Source organism: Rhopalosiphum maidis, chromosome 4 (genome assembly GCF_003676215.2).
Source record: "Rhopalosiphum maidis isolate BTI-1 chromosome 4, ASM367621v3, whole genome shotgun sequence".
Taxonomy (NCBI): Eukaryota; Metazoa; Arthropoda; class Insecta; order Hemiptera; family Aphididae; genus Rhopalosiphum; species Rhopalosiphum maidis.
The window spans coordinates 2,595,147-2,617,070 of record NC_040880.1 but is presented as its reverse complement, the minus strand read 5'-3'; the positions used below and the strand labels follow the sequence as shown (position 1 = coordinate 2,617,070).

Genomic DNA, 21,924 nt, shown 5'->3' with positions numbered 1-21,924 from the left:
ATTCTTAGTTGATATTTGAAAGTTTAGAAATTAATATATCTCAGTACAATTGCTGAATTGCGTACCTTGCTGGTGGGAGGGGGGTTGGGTGTATGCTCCCCTCCCTTTGGAATTTTTTATTCGTGATGTTTTAATCATGGTTATAGCCTTTATAGGTAATACAATAATAATTGGAAAAAGTTGAATTCCTCGCATATTTTGTTGTGTATTACAATAAACAGCCCCCCTCCCCTAGATCGAGCTCCAATTACGCTATTATCTCAGTCATCACTAAAATTATAAAATATTGGACGTCTATAATGAAAAATATACTCATCCAAATCTTTTGATACCCAACAACTATGTTTTGAAACCATTTGGCTGTGTTTTATAATATTTATTAATGAATTTATCAGAATTGTGATTGAATAATCTCTAATCTTATAAGAGCCTATTTAATAGGCTAATATAAGATTATTTTATTAAATTTGTACGCGACGTTGAGAATACGTTTTAAATTTTTAATGCGTTTATAATATAATGTATTATTTATAACACTATAATATAAATGATGCGTCCTATCCTCTTAAAGGTTTGAAAAATCACAAAAGCGCGGGGTCGTGTGGTCGGTCGGACTACAGAACTTGGACTGGACATTTGGTGTCACTGGTTACGGTTCATACCGTTGCTCCGTGTCCGTATTCCCCGTTTTCAGTTTGTGATTGTCGCCGATCATGTATGGTAGTTTTGCGCTTTCGTGAAACATGTGCTGTCCGCTTAACGTAGGCCGACCGTCGATGTTGTTATTATTGTGCATCCGTCTGTCTGATTATAATGTCAAATACGTTTACTGTTGAGAAAAAATCGGAAACCAAATCCAATCCTCAGTACTCGCCCACCATCCGGGTACAAGCCGAATTGTTCGAACCCACTGACAACAGATATCCTGTGTTCAATTATCAGAAGTTGCTCATCGAAGAGGTAAGTACAACGAAGTCGAGACTATACATGTTAGCAATACACGCGTATATACTTCACACACACACACACACACACACACACACGTGAGTACACGCACCAACACTCACGCATAATCCGCGTACGTATTACAAATTGCAATTATGATTATATTATGTGTTTATGAATACACTAATAATTATTGCATTATTATCACATTATAATAATAAATCACGACACATATCGGGATACATATGTATAAGTACAATGTTGAGATCACAGACTTGCGGTTGTATTAATGTTTGTCGGCTGCTATTGTCACGATAACTGTAGCATTGATATATCCTCTCGATTAACGATTATGATACCTATGACATACCGATTTTTCTGTTGTAAACATTGGTCGACTTTTTGATAAGTATTTAGTTGTATTCGATTCCTCGCTCTCAATGTTCTAATATCCACATTGAATTTTCTACTAATTTTTGGCAAAAATTATTCCTATTATGAGGTAGCCGTGAGATTGTATATTTATTTTTTTAATAATATTGATTGGTATATTTAATCGACTACTAGAATACCTAGATTTTTTATGTTATTTCAAACTTCCAGAAATACGTATACCTAAATTAAATTATCATATTATGTAATGTCTTAAAATATTTTATTTATTGTTAATATTGTATTTTTGTTTACTAGAGGTATATAATTTTTGACATTTGTATTATTTTATAAAGAAGAAACTAAGAAACAACCATGTTTTGCCTATTATAATGATATACCCGGTATTTTAATTGGTGATAATACATTTAAATATTTATTATTTTAAATTATTAAATAATGAAATTAGTTATCAGATTAAAAAAATACTATTACCTATTCTAAATAATTATCTGTGTCTATAAGACTTATTTTTGTTCATAAACATTTAATAAAAGTGTATTTTTTATTCAATATAAGAAAATATAAACAATGGGAACAGAAAGTAATTAACCTATTGTAATACCAGACATTATTAGTAACTTGACTTTTGTCATTACACATACCCCTTCTTAAATTGTGTTCATGTTAACTTTAAAATACAAATTTTGTACTGACAAATATGAAGGTTTTGTTCTCAAGCCTTACCTGAATAATTTCTATTAAAAACAATAATATAAGGGTATAAAATTATACTTACATAAGGGTGGAAAGTAGGTTTGTATGAAAGATTTAATGTTATATTTAATTGTTATGCTTCCACAATTTCAATACTCTGTAAATTTATACTTGATGAATGTATCTAGGTAATTATATTTTATTGTTTTAAATGAAGTGATAATTAGAAATATTAATTCCATGTAGAGAATTAGTGTTTAAACTGTAAATTTATATTAGAAATTAGAATATTTGAAATTTGACAACATTTTCCATTAATATTAGTTGTTCCTTCAGTAATAAATTCTTCCTGGATTGTTAAATTTAAAACTATTGTTTTATTAAATATAGTTAATTTAGTTTATGTACTAATAGTTCTAGACCAATTAAGAATGTAACTAATACAATTATAAGATTACTATATACCTATCTACTTTTAGACTTTAAAAAAAATTGCCGTAATTCTTAATGTAAGTATTTAAAAAAAAATAACTCAAAACAAAATATAGATGGTATAGATAATAGGTAGATTACCTAACTATATTCAAAATAGTGTTTTATAATAATTACATTTATTTGATTAGGTACCTATTAGCTATACCTAGATTTCTAAAATTTTAGTTTATTTGTTTTTATAATTGCAATTTAAAGGTCTTGCAAAAATACATTTTTAATTTAGGTATTTATCCTTTTTATCTTTTTATTGGATATATATATATATGTATTTTATTATTAATAATTAATAATTTACAAAATCACCCTTAACATTTAACTTAGTATAATATTTAATTATATTTGTATTATTGTTTACAAATAAAATGATAAATAAATAATTTAATTATTAAATATAATTCAATTAGAGTGGTTTTATTTAGGTGTATATGATACGTTTTATAATTTTGTTATTATTTGTTAGTGGCTTAGTGCAATTTTCTTCTGCCTATCAGTGTGGCCATACATTTAAATGATGAATAAAAACATCTTATCATTAAATTATTTAGTAGGGAGTAAGACTTTCTACAATTATAATATATTTATTATTTTGGATCATATAATGCCATAAAACATGTTATATTATTGTGTTCTATACTAAATTTCCATGGCTAATAGTGGGTGCTGGTTATTTCATTTAAATTTAAAATCAAGAAATATTATAATTATTAATATTATTTTTTATGTGCTGCTTTTAGTTACATGCAATTCTATAACCTATTATTGTATTCTTAGTAGGTATACTGTGTACAAGTATCATGAGCATTCTTTATTGGAATTTCTTAAATAAAACAATTATGAATTATTATTTTATAGGTTAATCAAATATTGTTCATAGTTATGATAAATGTATTGTTATAAATAAGAAGCATATTTTGATATTGTATTACAAAAGAAAAATAAATTAAGTACCAAATTATATATATATAATTGGGCACTCATATTTTACAATGAATTAAATAGTTATGGTAACTGTTTAGTTTAATTTAATTCGCTACTACAACATCAATGCTTATTCATAAAAATAAGTTAATTCAAGTACATGCTACACTGTATTATGTAATATATTTGCTATAAGTTGTCTATATGTATTCAACCCTACACAATATGGTGTATATACATATATGGTTATATTCATAATTTATTATAATAAATTACAAGATTAAATTAAATATAATCCTGGTTTAAAACTTGTTTTGGTATCTATTTCTTATCATAAGGCAGATAACAATATTAATAGAACAAATCTTGGAAAAACAAGGTATAAAAGGACAATTTAAAAACAATTTAAATATATTAGTTAATTATGAAAAATAAAAATTAATTACCTACTATGTACACATTTGTACAACCCATAAAAACACATATAGAAATTGTCTACATTAAACTCCTTAAAAACAATGGGTATCTAATCCCCTTAAGAAAAATAATATTTAGATAATAAAACTAATTTTTAAAAATATTGAAATAAAAAAAAAATATTTCTTTTAAAAAATGTTGTTTTTTCATTACATACAATTATGTTAAAACTGTTAAAAGTGTATCCTTCATTTTTCATCTTTATATAGGTGCCTATTTCCCTAGTACCTATATTTTTATACATTAAATACAATATAACTAAGTATAATATAGAGTAAAATACATTTTTATTACTAGAAATTTCCTATGTCAGCGGTTCCCAAACTGTGTACCCCGGTTCCCCTAAGGGTACCGTGAGCACTTTCTTGATCTGTCTTTCGTGTGTGTTATTCATAGCAGGGCATCGTGGCTAAATTGTGTCCAAAAAAAGGCACAGCAGAAAAAAAGTTTGGGAAACACTGCCCTATATAGAGATCATAATGTTCTTATAGTTGATTATATATATATATAAGATATTTTCATTAATTGATAAATTATTAATAATAATAATTTGATATCAAACATTTTTTGCGGGATAATTATTCTTACATAGTTTTTATATATGTAATTAATCATTTTTTAATCTTCATGATCAAACACCTAATATACTTAGAAATTTCTTTTTTTCTTTTTCCTTGGTTTTTTTACCGTTTACTTAAGACCACAGAGTAAACAATAAATTATTGAAATTTATTGAAAAATGAAGTTATATGGTACAATGTAATATGTAGAATCAGAAAGTTATGTAATAAAGTAAAAACAATATCTTGTATTTTTGTTTATTATTTGTAATATAAATATTATATAGTTTTTCTTGTATATTGTTATAGAAAAAACGTCGAAGAAGGGATCAGCAATCTTATACTCTTGAAGAAAATGATGAATCTATAAAACAATTGGCAGACCATTATGAACAAAAATATGTAAGTTTCCAATTGAATGTTTTATTAAATATAAAATTATAATTGTAAATTAATCAGTAGTTAATAATAATGACTGTTTTACACTAAAATGAAAAAATTGATCATTATTAGTTTAATCATAAGATTCATTAAAACTATTTTTCTGCTGTAAATTTTCTATATTACATATAGTCTATAACTAAAAAATGATTCATTAAACAGTAAAAAAGAATTAACAATTTTTGAAAATATTTTTAAAGGTTATTGCTGACAAGAGCATCTTTTAATATATAATGAAAACAATTCTGATAATTTTGGTTGTAATAAATAATTTAAAATTCAATATAATTTAAACAAATTATGTTTGTATACAATTTAAATGAAAAAACTAGGGTTACTGAAGCCCCTCTATTTTTTTAATGTTATGGTTATGGATATATAATACTATTAAAATCTAAATTAACATAAAATAATTTGGGGGTACTAAAGATACTCCCCCCTATGTTTGTATGATAATTATGTTTATTTTGTCTTTAATAGGGGTTTAGTGGTGTTAAGAAAAAGAAAAAGAAAAAAACTGCCTTCTATAACTATTCGGAACTTGCGGCTGGTTATGATGAAAATGATTCATTCATTGACAATACTGAAATTGTAAGTATTATGTATACTAAATAATAATTCTATTATAAAAAACATAATATAAAGTATATATTATTAAATACTTATATTTGTTTGAAAAAAATTTAAATCCATTTGATAGACATAATTAATAATTTTATATCCTTGAGATTATAATTTTGCAATTTATTATTTTTATCAAATTATACACTATTACAGAAAATTAAAGTAATTAGTATGTAACTGTATAATCCACTATAATCCATTTTAGTGATTAATTTATATTATTTTTATTAATAGTTGTTTTGTTTTTATATATTAATAATATTATTTGTCTTTAAATATAGTGCGATGAAGTCATGCCAAATGAAGTTGAAACAAAGCATGGTGGTTATTATGTAAATTCTGGTTCTTTAGAATTCAAAAATGTTTATATGTCTGAAGATTCTGAAGAAATAAAATCTAGTCAACCTCGTAAGGTATGGTATGGTAATATGTTGCAAGTACATGTTGTAATTATTGCTATATTATTTAATAAAGGTTTTATATTTTAAAAATTAAAATATAAATGTTGTTTTTAAATGTTCTTAGCATTTTATAAACACTGTAATAGAAGATAGTGATGAAAAATTGCCTACTTTTGCTGTTTCAAATAATTCAGAAAAAAATTCGCTAACTGAAACTAAGGTATTTGTAAGAACTATTATTATTTATTTATTGTGAAAATTAATCTTAATACTTTAATATTATGTTTTAAAGACTTCTGATACATCTGATGATTCATCTTGTTCTGATGAAGAAAAAGAATCTTTAAAACCTATATGTACACCAACACTTCCAGTAAATGGCAAAGTTAAACGAAGACAGTCAATTGATTCTGATAGCACTGGTTCTATTATTCCAACTAAAAAAAAGAAGATCAGTACAGTTAAATCATTGATACAAGAAAAAAGAGTTCAGATACCAGAATGCAAGCCAAGTATTTTGATTTTTATAGTCGGATATTTTAAAATAGGATATTCTTGTTACCCTATATCATTTCATTGTAATATTACATTTACTGTTAATTGTTGTCTGTATTTTACCTAGGTAATTGGTATCAGATTACTTATTTACATTTTAAAAGACTTCATTATTTTAAATATTTATTAAAAAAAAAAAAAACTTTTATATTAAACCATGTAAAATGTGTTTGATTAAAAGAATATTCAGAATAATGCAAAATTAGTTTCAATTATTAATAAAATTTTTTAATTATTTTTTAGGTTGTTCAAAAGATACTTTACCCTTATCTTCTGATGAAGCACTTACTACAGAAAATAATGTTAGTTCTATTATTGAAACAATTGAATCTGTCATATATGGTCGTTCAAAACCTTCAACCGTTTCATGTCAGTATATAAATATATATATATGTGTAAATATGGGTTACTTTAAAAATTAAATAATTTATATATTATTAATTTCAGTGAATTTAGAGAATGATACTGTTAAAAGTACTCAGATTGTAATAAATCCACCTATCAGTATTGATGTACCAATATCCAATGGTATTAATAATGCAACAGAAGAACTTCCTAAAATTATAGTGGATATTATAGAATCAATTAAGACTGAAGCTCAAGTAGCAATAAAAAATAATTCAAACATTTTTTCAGAAGAAATAAATTTAAATCTATTAAGGTATAATATAATTACTACTTTTTTTTTCTGATCTTTATTTTTTTTTTTTTGTTATATTATCTATCTAAATTCAACTTACTATTAATGTCCAAAAAACCAATTTATATATGAATTGATTATTTAACACATGAGCGAAGCCAGGTTATTCAGCTAGTTAATATATAGTTAGTACATTAATAAATTTATAGTAAACAATGTGTCTCTATAAAGTTAAAAATTCATAGCGATTTGTTTTCATTTTTTTCTCAGTTATAGTTTTAAAATTCAACTTACTACAGACAATTATATATTAATAAGCATCAGTCTATATATTACTTAGCCTAGGCAAAAATCTATTTTAATGAATTTCCCAAAAACACAAAGCATAATATAAACATTTTTTTAATTGACTTTTATGTGCTACATTAAAATATTATATTAAATTATTTTTAAAGTTCAAATACTTTTTCTTTATATTATAAATTATTTATTTTGTTTTTAATACATTTTATTATTTTTGTATTGAAAATTATATGCTAAACAATTTTCATAACAAAATTTAGTTGATTTATTAGACATTTTTATGCTATTAAATAATGTGTTTCTAACTAATACATAGAATAGTAGTTTTTTACTTTTAGGGTACATTTTACTGGGTTATATATTTAATATTAGAGTGAATTTATCATTTTAAAATTTTAAATGTAAGAATATAATGTAGGGCCTTCAGTTTTTTTTTATATGTACAGTAGAACCTCCGTTATACGAACTGCAATTAGCGTATCTGAACGTTCTGTTATCCGAACATTAAAAATCGTATTTGCGACTTGACTGCAGAAAAGCGCATTGCAGCTCATCATTAAATAAAAATCGATAATTTTGTCAAAAAAATATAACTAATATTATACGTTTCTATATACATTTAATGTATGTAATTCTAATAAAATATTAATAATAATAAATATGTATATTTTATAAAATATTTAACTGTTTGAAAAAAAATTTTTTATTTCCGATATCCGAACTTTTGCATAATATCTGAACTTGGTGCGGTCCCAATTAGTTTGGATAATCGAGGTTCTACTGTATTAAAGTTAGAGTAACTTATGAACATATTGAAATAATAAAAAATATGCTAGTAAAAGAATTATTCTAAAATTGGACATCATTATTTAATGTTTATTAATATGTTTTAGTCTTGAATATCAAAAAGAAGTAATATCATTTAATGCACAACCAATCTATGCAACATTAGCTGAGCATATGTTATGTAATAAAGAAAAGCTTGTAAAACAAGTAAATAAGCTAGTTGATTTAGAAGAAGAAAAAATTACTGAGCCAATTGAACGGTAAGCATTTAGTATGTTTGAATATTTATAAAATATTTTTATTTTAGATTATCCCTTATAAAATTATATCTTACATTTTTAGGTTAAAAGATGCAATTGAAAAAATATTACCATCAGTTATTGAACAACATAATCTCGATTGCGATAAAGTTTTAGATCAAAGGTATGTTCAAGTTTTTTCAATGGTATTAAATATTTTAAGTTATAATAAAGCATAAAAGTTAATGTTACATTTATTAGATTGGAGTAACCTAACCTTTTTCATAAAAGTGTAAAATAAATTGACAATACATTTATTTTTAGTAATAGATATTGATACCATTTGTTATTCAATATCATTTTACGGTATTGTGAAACAATATCGATACTAAAAAAATGCATCACTAAAAACAACTATTGAAAAGTTTTATTTAATTAATTTTAAAATTATAGCATGTGTATTCAATTTTTATTGTATATATGCTACCAATCATAGCTTATGTTAGAGTCATAACATAAGATTAAATATTTTAAATTTTTTATGAGACAAAATGTTATTTTTTTTGATTATTTATTTTATCTATTTGTTAATTATGATTAAATTATATTAAAATTCCTTTTATTCTAAAATTTTTCAGGACTGTTAATGGAACTTCTAATGATGGATTGAAATCAAAACATGGACCTAAACGGCCACGTCGTAAATTTCCTTGGAATGAAGAGTTTAGGTATAATTTTTGTTGTACTATAATATCAATATCATGTCAAAGACAATTTTCTGTCATTTTCAATATCAATATTGAAGTTATACCTCGAAATATCAGTAAAAATTATACGTGATTACGTTATTGAATATATAATTTATATTTTTATTTATTATTTCCATTAAGTAAATTAATTAATACTATAAAAATTAGTAAAAATAATTATTTTCTAATAACCTAACTATTTATTTTCAATTATTCAACATGCAAACAATATAGATTTTCTGTTTAAGTGATCAGAGTTGTTTGTCTTTTAACTTATAAATAAAATGAGTGATAAATTGGTACGTTTTTTTGGTAATAGAAATTGTGTATAATGAAACACTAGTAACAAAGTTTTAGGTGTCTATGTTCTGAATCGAAAACAATTTAAACAATATTGATATTATGAAACATTTTTTCATTAATGATAATCTCTAAATTAATGATAATAATTTTTAATATCTTGCATATTAAACTCATTGGCTGCTATACATAGTGTTTCACAAAGTTCTGACAAATTAAATAACTTGTGTTGTAATTAATATTTAAAAAAAAAATTGTATAAAATTAATAGAAACTTCTACATGTGTAATATAAATAATATAAACATTTTTATTTTATCTGTACCAAAAAAAAAAAAATGTTAAATATTTATATTTCATGAGTAGTACAAGCATCTATTGATTTTATGAAAAAAAAAAAAAAATTATTGATTAAAACACAAGTTTTTTTTTGTCAGAACTTTGTAATGTACTCTGTATAGTTAGAAAAAATAAATTGTTTTATTTGATATGATAATAATTTTTATTATGACACCATTGTGTATTTATATAAATTATTATTATAATATTATCAGTACCTACAATATTACATATTTTTAGATATTAGTTAGCCCACAGAAATATTATCCCAAAAGAGTTAGTAGTTGCTGGTTTAAAATTCTTTGAACCATAACTATTTTTTTTAGCTGCAGATTAGATATGTTTGTTTTTATTTATTAAGCTCTACTTTTTCAACTAAATAGTTAATTATAAAAGAGAAATGTATACAAACATTTTAACTCTCAAGTTTAAATCCTTTGATTTTAATAATATGTCAAATTATTGCATAAAGATGATTAAAAATATTAATTACATATTTATATCATTACAATTAATTAACAGTGTTGCTTAATTAATTGTTTTAGAACATTAGTACGAGAAATTATTAATATCCGAAAAACTACCTATTCTAAAATCAGAAGATCCCATCCGATAGAGGAGTTTATTACCCAATTCATTAATAATCAAATCAAACCATTATGGCCTAATGGGTGGATGAAGTCTACCAATATTTTAAAGGAACTCAAAGTAAAAGAAAAGGATTCTAGGTAATATTTAAATTTTGTATTCATACTTTTGTAAATATAGTATTTGTATCTTTTTATTCTTTTTTTTTTTACCTATTTACCTTATTTATCTTTAAATTTTAAATTTAGTGATTAAATCATAGAAGATAATTTGAAAAAAAAAACACTTTTTTGCAGGCCTAAACTATCAAAAAAACAACCATTACACAATAGCCCAATTAAATTACTAAGTGCTATTAAATTGGCTTCTGAACATAAAGTTTCTAATTCTGCCATGAACAAATTGCATAAATGGAATAAACAAAAATCTTCAAAAATGTCTGACCTTAACACAGGAACAACTACTAAATCAACTAGTCAAACTCCACCTGCAACATTATCTACAACTGCTTTGAAATCTGCTGCAAAGCAATTTTATAGTCCTCCTCACACAGTGGCTATTAGTACTTTAAGTAATGATACTTGTCCTTATCAGGCAACTATTACGACTACGGCAATTAATGGCTGTAAACAAAAAGAATCTGAAAACAACAGTGTTATTGTAAAAACAGATGCACCTAGTGGAGATATATTAGATTTATCGCCAATTAAATCCAGTCCAATATCATATACATGTAACAAATTAAAAGATGTTACTGAAATTTGCAATAATACCTCAAAAGATAATAACAGCCCTTCAAAAACGGTAAGATTGAATAATGTTTGAATATGTTAGTTTTTTATCCACTGAAACAAATATATTATTTTGAATAAAGTTTCTATTTTTTTTTTTTTTATTTTTTTTTTTTTTTTATACAATATATATATATTTATTTTTTTGATACTACATTTGTTATGGCTTAATAAAATGATATGTTCAAATTACAATTAGTTTTATAAATTTTAAATTAATCAATAGTATTACATTTTTGTTTTATGAATGCTTTTGATCAATTTACAAAACTATTAATATATTAATGTACACATTGGCTATAGTTCTTTTCCTTATTTCACACTTATTTATTTTATTCTGTTTTATGCATGTAACAAGCTATATCTAGTCACATAGTAACATACAGTTTTTTATTGACTTGGTTTTGCACTTCAAGGTGTTTGTTATTAATATCTTGTTCTATGTTAACGTTCATAGTTTTAAACAGTTTTTTGGTGATTATAATTTTTTATTGATAATCTATGATTGTATAAATGAAGGATTGATTTTTATCTGTAATTAGTAATTACTAATTATATGTTATTGATTTCAATTAAAATGCTGACATAAAAATCTGAGTTACTATAGTAAACATTTATTAAATCTATTAAGTAAAATGAAAAGAAAAAATTTACATTTAAATACAGTTACAGTGTTTTTTTTTATACATCAATGTGTTTGTTTTGGTTAACATATCGTTAATTATTTTTAAATTACCAGATAACTCTCCTCTTTTTTATTATTGAAAGCCCACATTTAGTGTGAACTAGGAAAGGGGCAATGCCATAGATATATAACATTTTTATAGATCTGTGGGCAATGTACAGTTGCCTTCAAAGATAATACAAATTGAATCAAGTGAAGGTTTAGTTGAAAAAAATAGATTCAAAAGATTATAACACTGAGATCGTCCCTTTACAAAATAATTCAATGTAGGTATTTAACTTTTTTACTTATAATAAAATTAATTTTTGTCAAAAATAAATTAATGGACTGGTAAATTGATCTATGTTTAATGAGGCTGATTAATTATACATGGTTAATAGACAATATGTTGTATATGTTGACTCTCATTAATATAAATGCCATTAATTACGTTGCATTTATCTTTAATTTTACAAACAGTCCTATCTTTAATATATTAATATTATCTATTTGTTATTTTTTTTTTAAAACCTATTAAAAATGGAACAATAACCCTTTTGCCGACAAATAATTAAAATATATGTAATATGTGTGTACCGCCTAAAATATACTTGTTGCAGAAGAGGTTGATAATTAATTAATCTAAGTAAATAGTTCATTTTATTGATATATTTTTCAATAATGTTAAAATATAAAAAGGTTCATTGTTATATACTTTTATGTGGTACATAGTTTATTGACTTAGATTTGTTCTAAATTTGACAAATGGTACTTGATTCGTATTCATTGCTTAATGATTAATAAATAATATATTAATGACATGGATGTGGATCGTTTAATCTAACATTTTAATGGTAATGGTTTCTGGCTTTTTCCATATTTTGTCTTAAAATTAGTTAGTTATGTCATTGAATGATATTTCTTTTGATATCTTAAAAATTATTATTTAAATTGGCTAATTTATTTCATTATGGTGGAATATTATTTTATTTTTATATTAGAATAGTTGCAGTCATAGGCGCTATGTACATGGGTGTCCGAGGGTTCCGGCACCCATTAAAATATTACCATGGGGTATTGGGCACCCATTAGAATATTGGATTTTACAGGGACATAATATTGACTAGTGGCTAAGCCTCATCCCTCAAATAGTACATTTATGCCTATGATACCAAGGCACCCTTTAAGTTTTTTAAAAATTGGCGCCTATAGCTGCAGTATTATATATTACCAATGACACGCAAAGATAGATTGGCATACTAATTATTTGAACTAGTATTATTAAGGAGTTGTTAATATAGGCACCCATGGATATTAACTACTAAGCAAATTAAAAATTGATATAGTATAACTAATGTTCCTAACTTTATTTTAAAGTAATTTATTAAAATATAAATTAAGCAAAATTAATAAGACAACACATAATAATGAAATGGATTTCATTTGTTTTTATCAATTTTAACATAAATATGTAAATTTTAGTTATAAACGTGTAGCGACACAACTTTTAGGTAAACTCCACTATTTAAATAAAATTAGGTTTTGTCAATATTTTGAACATGTTTGCAGGATTTGCAAATTAGCCCAAAGCACATGATTCAACAGCCAATTTCGCGAAAACAAAGATTGCTTCAGGAATTGCATAATAAACCTTTGCCTGATCAACAAAGGTTATCAACCAATAGTTTTACTGTTGATCGACAGAACACAAAACCAAAAGTTGGTTTACTTATATATTTATTGTATATTATAAGCTAATTAAACAAAAAAATTAATTTTTTTGTTTTGTATTTTTTAATTAAGGATGATAATTCAATTTCGTCTATAAATAAATTAGACTGTATAAAAGGTGAAAACAAGTCGACCGCTAAGGATATGTTAAGTCAAATAATCAATGAATCTTTAAAGGACAATACGTTACCATTACCCTCACAATTTACCACTAATAGTAGTTTCTATAAAATTGTACGTGGATAATGGTTAATTTTTCTTACTATGATTTTAATAATTAATGAACTTATAATTTGGTGTTCAGAAAGATGAGACTAAATCGCCAACCTCGGTCGTAGTCAAACAAGAAATCAAAAATGATTATTCAGATTGGTCACATAGTGACCGAAATACAGCATCTAGAACACCATCAAGCCATCGATCATCCAGTACTGAACTTGCGGAAAAAGAAGCACAAGAAGTTATTCAAGAATTGTTAGATTTGAATAGATTATCTTGCTCGTCACAAACCACTAATGATAATACTTTCAAAAAACATTCGTCTATGTATACTTCTCATTCATCGGACACACTGGTTAGTAGTTCACCACTGGGAGTCATCCATCATCCAGCTTTTAGGAATTCATATAGTACAGTATGTATTTGTTGATAAATTGATTTCAACAGTGATATTAGTTTAAGTTGTGTTTATTTTTTTTTTTTTTTTTTGTCAGTCAAGCAGCACAATTAGTAAATCAACTCATGGGACAACAATAGGTATTCCAAAAATGAGTATTGGTTTCAAGGATGAGTTTCTTAAGCACATGGTGAAAACTGAAGAATCCACTTCGCGGCTAACTACAGAAAGTTTTCAGTAATTAATTATTGTTATTACTCATAGGAAGTTTGTTTTTTAATTGATCGCTTTTACAGAAAACATGGTATACCACACTATGGTCTTATACAAACTAATGCTCAAATGTCAGATGTAAGTCGATTTATTACTGGCACACTTAATTATACTTCTAATACTTCTAAAACTACAACAAGTTAAATTAATATTTATAAATACAAATAATTTCAGAACTTATTTCAGCAACAATTCTTTTCAACATTGAATACAAAATCAAATAAAGATAAAATGAGTCATAATTCAATAACATACAGTAGTAAGTTAATTTAGTATGAGTTACATTAAATTTGCACTAATTACAATATTAAATTTCAGATAAAAATGAATAAAGTAAATGTATTTTATATATACTAATATACTATAAAGATATTTGATACAGTCAGAAATATCTTGAATTCACTATCTGAGAATAATTTATTTTTATTTAAATAATTAGTATTATATTAAACTAGTAGTATTATAATTATTGAGGATAGACCTCGTGATTAATGTAAAAAAAAAGTAATGTGTACATTAGGTATATTTAAAAAATAAATATTCATGTATATAATATTGTATCATCCATATTTATTTGCTCAGTGTACATTCCATTAAAGTCCATTCTAAACATAACAAGAACATAATAATGTTAGTACATTGTTGTTAATTATATTTTATAACCTATTTTTTTTCATAGGTCTTATCATAAGTTTAATTTTTTTATTGTATTTTCTTACCTGTACAAAAAATTGTATATAATATTACCACTGTCTAAACGACTCATTTTTCTTATACATTTTAAAAGGTCAATCATTGCAGCTGTAAATTTGTTTTCTAATATTTGTATATTTTTTTCAAAATCCAGTTTCAGGTGATTAAGATGACTTTTGGATAACTGAAACAGTATAAATTAATTATTTAAATTTTAGTCATGTTTGATAAAAGCAATTAAATTAATGATTAACATAAAACACCAATCTAAATTTAAATACAAAAAATAAAAATTATTTTAGTACAAATTTATCACAGTTTAAGAGTTTTATAAATAACAATAAATGATAACATTCTTAAATACAATAAATTCATATTTAACCATATTTTATTTTACAATAATAGCCATTAACATAACAATGTTGGAAACAAATAATCACATCTGTATTAAGTGTTGAGAAACATTTTTTTATTCAAAAAGTTTTTATGAATTATAACATTACTTGATTAATAAAAATAATAAAATGTAAGTTTTAATGTATAAATAAATAGATACTGACAAAATATTAATTAATCTTTTTTCATAAAATAATCAACTCATTATTATCAGTATTTATTGTTTTTTATAATACATCAAACCCTAATTGATGATAAAGCTATATTATATAATAACATACATTAATTTTATATCTTTTTTTGTGGCTCATAAGGCATTTGTTAAGTTTAAGAAACAGTCTTGTAGTATACTTGAGCTTATTCAATTGAATAAATATTTATCATGACTTAATATCCAATAAATATGAAGGAGCTTAAGCCTCCTAAATCTCTACTTAGTTAAGCTGATGTTAATAAACTATATAGCACTGATAATAAAATTGAGTTGTCAATAATCAAGATAAAATTTAACTTACTAAAACATAATCACTGAACTCTGTACATAATTCTAATAAATAACGACTACTTTTCATTAAGTCTGGATTGGTAACCATACAATTTTTTAAACAAAGGTTTAAAAATTTTTGTTGTTCATCTAATAGCTCATCAACATTTTTCACCTAGATAAACAACGCTATCAATAAAAAGTTAACAATTTTATGAAGTATAAATACTTTGTATTGAATAGCAGATGTAAAAGCTTGCCACTGTGTCTCAATTACTTCTTCAAACATGTAATATTCAAGATTTTGAACAAATAATAACATGTTTTGTCTTAAGTTAAAAGCTTTCTTGTAGGTTATTGCTGAAGTATTGGGTATCTTTTTTAAATGTTTGTCACATAGCCATACTCTATAACAATGAAAAATTATTAATTAATAGAGTTAAGTTTTATTGATGCAAAACCAAGACTTTTCACCCCAGCACATGCAAAAATGAAAAAATAAATTAGAATCAAAACCACAGATGTACAATTTCTAATGTATAGGTATATTTTATTCTTCAAAAAAAAACTCCAGGGAAATGTTTCATAAGTTGATTAAGTACATTTTCTATTTAAAACTGTTATTATTGTGATTGGCTTATAAAACTTTTTTTTTTTAGTTGCATAATAACTGAAAGTACATGTTAAATGCTTTAGAAAATGATATGACAATTTTATATAACGAACCACTTTTCTAAGCAGTTTACTCGTGTGCAAAGTATTCTAAATATTTCTGACTTTAAAGAACTAATAATCAAAATATATATATGTGTGTTTTTTAACCAATATTTACTAATACGTACATTCAATTATTTCTTATTGATTTTTTTTAAACATTAAATTAAAAACTAAAAAAATAAGTTTACACTTGTTATTAAATAATTGTATCAAAATTATTATTTAATAAAAAATAAACATATCAAAATATATTATTAGGATAATAAATTATCATCATTAAAAATAAATTTCATTAAAAATTCACTATGAAAATTTCAAAAGCTTTAATTTTTACTCAGTCAACTTGGAAACCTATAATATGACATAAATATTTTCTACTAAATATTATTGATTCACTTACTTAAGTAGTTGCCGTTCAACATTTTTACATAATAATAACAATCTGAATAATATTTGATAATTTGAAATAACAGTTTCATTAAATATAAGAGACACTGGCCATTGTGTTGTTAATCCCAAACAGAATGATTGTATTCCCAATAAATTTGAAGATGGTTGAAAGTTTGTATAATCTATTTAAAATATAAATACAAATACATTTATATTTTAGTATGAAAATTTTATTTTGTAATTACATAATAACTGAATATAATGTTGGTACTCAGTTATGTTTGTTTCCAAAAATAAATTATTTTCTGAGCTTTTGACTAATATTTTTTTAATAGATTTTTGAAAATTATTACATTTGAATACAAGTTTTTTATTTTTAGTTTAACTAAAAAGACAAATTTGTATATAATTGCTATAACTATAATTATTTATAACTTACCTTAATGGATACACATTAATATTTAAATAAATACTTTTTCTTTTACCTTTTTCTTTTTCAGTTTGAATAGCAAGTATTTTAAATATTTGAAAACTCAATGGATCTTTTTTTAATTCCATTTTAATGTCATCTTTGTATTGATCTACACATCCAACATTTACTCGTAAACAAATATCTAACAATGATTCCAATCGGTTGTAAACAATATCATCTGTTGGTTTTTTCAATTCTTCATCACATACATCTAACAGATGTACTACAAAATCTCCTTGTTCTAGTAAAAAATAGCGTTTAATTGATCTGAAATAAATATTATTTTTTCAATGATTCTTTACTAATTTTAAAATTAATTTTTACTTTAATCTGTTCATAAGGTCATAATCAATTAGTAATACATTTAATAGACTACTACTTGCAAACATATAAGCATTATTAATAGTTTTGAGATAATTTGTTGAATCAGAACACCATATAGAATATACTAGTTTTTCATTATTAGTTGATGTATAAATCAAATTTGATTTATTTGGAATGTCTACGATAAAACAAAAAAAAAAAATTATTCATTTTGTCATGTTAGTAAAATAGTTAAAAATAATAATTTATGACTTACTACAGTGATAAAGTGCATTTAAGTATTTTCCAGTTCGTAAGATAATTTCTTTAAATTTTTCCAAGTAAGATGGAACATATTCATTTCTAACTGTATAACATCTATTCCAATATTTCTCTGTGTCATCACTCAATGTTAGGTTACCACATTTAATCATAAACTAAAATAAAACAAAATAAAACTTCATAATATACATTAAAAAAAAATAATGATAACAAAAATCTGGTAAATACCTCCTCACAAGGATCAAATACTTGTCCTTTAAAAATCCACTTTTCTAATGATTGGAAAAATGGAATAGTTGATACTTCAACCATTCCTGCCAAAAGTTTTTTAAGTGATTCATCAATATAACATTGAGTCATTTCTTCATGTAAAACTGATAAAGTCTGACCTCCTTTCTTCTTTTCCTAACATTCATAAGTAAATATTCAAATAAGTATAAATATTTCCAAAATTCCAAAGTTTAATAATAAATACTTGTGTTATTATTGATACAATACGGGCTACAAATTCTATTTTGTAAACATGAGCCTGGGCAGCAAATGATAATGATTGTAGACCAAGTTCTCCAGACTTGTGTTGATTTTCAAGACATATTATAAAGTTCTATAAAAATAATAATTGTACAAATTTATATATTTCTATCTTTTAAGTCTCTAGTTGAGAAAAAACATAAATTCTATAATATTATATTCACCAATATGGTTACCAGGTAAAATTTAATAAAATAGTCATTAAAAACGCTTACCAAATAATCACGTATAAATTTACTTATGTAACAAGCTAATGCTTGATTAACATATCCATTATGGCTCTGACGATTTTCTTCACTATATCTGCAAATAATGGTATAAGCTGATACGAGTCTAAGTATTTTTGGCACTATACATTTAAACTGTGGATCTAGGCAGAAAATTAAACAAATTAGCATACAACACCAAATAAATAAAATTAAAACAAGTGTATTATGATATATTAAACAATAGAATTAATTCTAGTTAAAATTGGTATAAGAAACATATACAATAAAAAGTACTATTCTGCAACCCCTGAAATTTTCATATTTATGGTTTATCGCTAGATAATAAAAAAAAATAAATAAATAAGTAATTATTTAGTTAAGAGGACGTATTAGCATGTGTTGTTTCCGTCTTATACACTTATGACATGGTAAATTTTTGTCCACCAGTTTTAATATTGTTCTGTTAGTTTTGATAAAAGAGTGAACTAACCTATTATAAAATGTAAAGGTAAGATTATTATCCAAGACTCCACATAGCTTTTACATTTTATAATAGGACAGTTCACTCTTTTATCAAAACTAACAGTACAATATTGAAATTGATGAACAAAAATTTGCCATGTCGTGAGTGTATAGGACGATGACAACATATGTGGGTACTACGTCCTCTTAATTAATTATGAAATAAAGAATGTTGAAGAATGAGAAAATTGAGATTAAATAATATCAATACTCCAACAATGAAAATAATATAATTGATTACAGTTTACTATAATACATTAAAATAGAGAACAACAATGAGACTACTACAGCCTACAATTTTAAAATTAAAAACAATTGATATATGATTTGGATACATTTGAATTATGAAAGATTATATGATTTAAAATTTAAATAAAATTAATGTTTGTGTACTATGTATTAACCATAAAAATTTTAAATAACAATTACATGTATCCAAGAAGAATCATAGATTTATAATGTATTTTATATTAATATAATATATTAAAACATTGTTTGTATAACGTTGGGGGGTGGGAACAAAGCCCCCATGGGTTTTGAGCATCCTCAGTCATTTTTGCAACCCTTGGGCCCTGATATGTTTCCCAAATTACACCACTGCATACGATATATATATAAAGAAATATGTATTAATAGTATTTTATTCTAAAAGTGGTTTAATTTAAGATTTTTATTTTGTACATATTTTCTTTATTATTATATTACAAGTGTTCCTAAAAATAATTATCAAGTTTAGAGTGTTTTTTTTTTTATCTTATTAACAAACCTATGGCCTCATTAATATTGAAAGTAAGTGGTATTTCAAAGTTGTTTGGAATAATAAATTTTGTATGGAAGCCTTGAAGACAAGACAAAATATCACCAACTAAGTCGTGTTCTACTGGATTTGTGGTGTCTATAATAAAAAACAATATAATTAAAGATTTATTTAAGTATGATTATTGAATATATTAAAAATAAGACAATGAATAATCATACTATAACATGTCATGGGTATATTAAAGTAATCTAGGGCTTGATATTTTCTTAAGTTTTTCCAAAGTGGAGTTTGTTTGCAAACACTTCTTTTCAAGACCACTTTCTTCTCTTTAATTTCTTTTTTCATTTGTCTTTGTTTTTGAAATTCATTTCTTTTCTATGAAAAAATATTTTAAATACAAAGATTATTTAAATAATTTTTTTGCATTGTTTATACCAGGGTCCTGCCACAGACCATAGGTTAAAGACTCCTGTCTAGACTATTTTATGAGGAATAGAATTATTTCAAAAATAATAGCTCTTTTATTGAGTTATATTAATATTAAATCATCAAATGCCAGATGATATGACTCAATTTTTGTTATTTTGACTACATATATTAGTATTATAATTTACTTGATTTAAATTATAGAACGAAGAAATACAAATAATTATCTTGAAAATATAATATTATCTTTAATTTTTGATTTATATCAGAAAATTGTCTAATTAAAAATTGTAAATCTTCTAGAAAAAAGAAGTAATTAGTTTTAAAATTAAATTAATAATATTTAGGAATACAATATAATATTATAATATATACATTAATACATAATATGTCTATCAGTCTAATGTTTAATTTTTTTACTATTTATTGTTTACTCTCAAGTAGTAGTACTAAATGTAGTAACATACCTCAATTTCATCTTTATAATATTGTGCAACTTCTGAACAACTTGTATCTTTCTCATATTCTTTATACCGCTTTTCCATAAATGCTTTTAATTTTTTGTCTTCTCTTATTTCTTGAACTAATTCCATAAATTTATTTGCCAATTTATGATTCCTGAAAAAAAAAATCAGTCATTAATTAATTAATTATCTGTAAAAATAAACAATAGGTATAGTTAGTTTAATATTTTTCCAAATTTTTGTATTTTTCTACTAAAAACTTAAATATTTACTAACTCAATGCACTGTGCTTTTTCTTTTAATTTATCTTTATCATCACAATTATGCAACAGTTTCTGTAATGCACGCTCTTTTGAATTTTCAAGTGGAATTTGTTGAGAATCATTGCGATTCCATACCTCCAATTTATCAAATATATCTTCAACGGTACTAGTTGATCTAGATAAAAAACAACGAGTTAAGTGATGCTACATTTTACCTATATAAAATATCGATAAACATGAAATTTATAAAATTACTTGAAACTCGTAATAATTTCTTCGATTGGTATTCTTGCACGGTCCATTGTTTTATATAAAAGTTTAGTTATAAAATTTTAAACATTATTTTGTTAGTATTTCATTCTTTGATTTCTAAATTATTTTAACGGAAATGTAAAAAACAGAATTGTATAAACATAGATAATATTATGTATGGTAAAATGACAAGCTTAACAATGTGTTATCAAGAATTGTTGTTGGGCATGGCGGGAA

The 21,924-nt window shown here is 24.0% G+C and overlaps 2 protein-coding genes across 2 annotated transcripts; one reads left to right on the top strand and one right to left on the bottom strand.

The window, feature by feature from the left end:
• The first annotated feature begins 611 nt into the window (after positions 1 to 611).
• LOC113550697 (yemanuclein) lies at positions 612 to 15,214 on the top strand. The gene is made up of 20 exons (XM_026952700.1): positions 612 to 960; positions 4,794 to 4,886; positions 5,406 to 5,516; positions 5,831 to 5,962; positions 6,075 to 6,170; positions 6,243 to 6,462; positions 6,749 to 6,874; positions 6,953 to 7,166; positions 8,342 to 8,494; positions 8,577 to 8,657; positions 9,112 to 9,201; positions 10,406 to 10,588; positions 10,745 to 11,252; positions 13,473 to 13,622; positions 13,707 to 13,868; positions 13,939 to 14,268; positions 14,348 to 14,487; positions 14,547 to 14,601; positions 14,698 to 14,782; positions 14,842 to 15,214. The coding sequence occupies exons 1-20, from the start codon at positions 814 to 816 to the stop codon at positions 14,853 to 14,855; spliced, it is 3,090 nt and encodes a 1,029-aa protein (XP_026808501.1). The 5' UTR covers positions 612 to 813; the 3' UTR covers positions 14,856 to 15,214.
• On the bottom strand, positions 15,065 to 21,737 carry LOC113550704 (gamma-tubulin complex component 2-like). The gene is made up of 16 exons (XM_026952713.1): positions 21,691 to 21,737; positions 21,449 to 21,610; positions 21,176 to 21,326; positions 20,501 to 20,657; positions 20,289 to 20,417; positions 19,007 to 19,161; positions 18,736 to 18,864; positions 18,489 to 18,665; positions 18,256 to 18,415; positions 18,000 to 18,177; positions 17,689 to 17,942; positions 17,214 to 17,385; positions 16,326 to 16,503; positions 16,128 to 16,271; positions 15,243 to 15,400; positions 15,065 to 15,128 (listed from the first exon to the last, which is right to left on the bottom strand). The coding sequence occupies exons 1-16, from the start codon at positions 21,735 to 21,737 to the stop codon at positions 15,065 to 15,067; spliced, it is 2,415 nt and encodes an 804-aa protein (XP_026808514.1).
• Between the last annotated feature and the right edge of the window lie 187 nt (positions 21,738 to 21,924).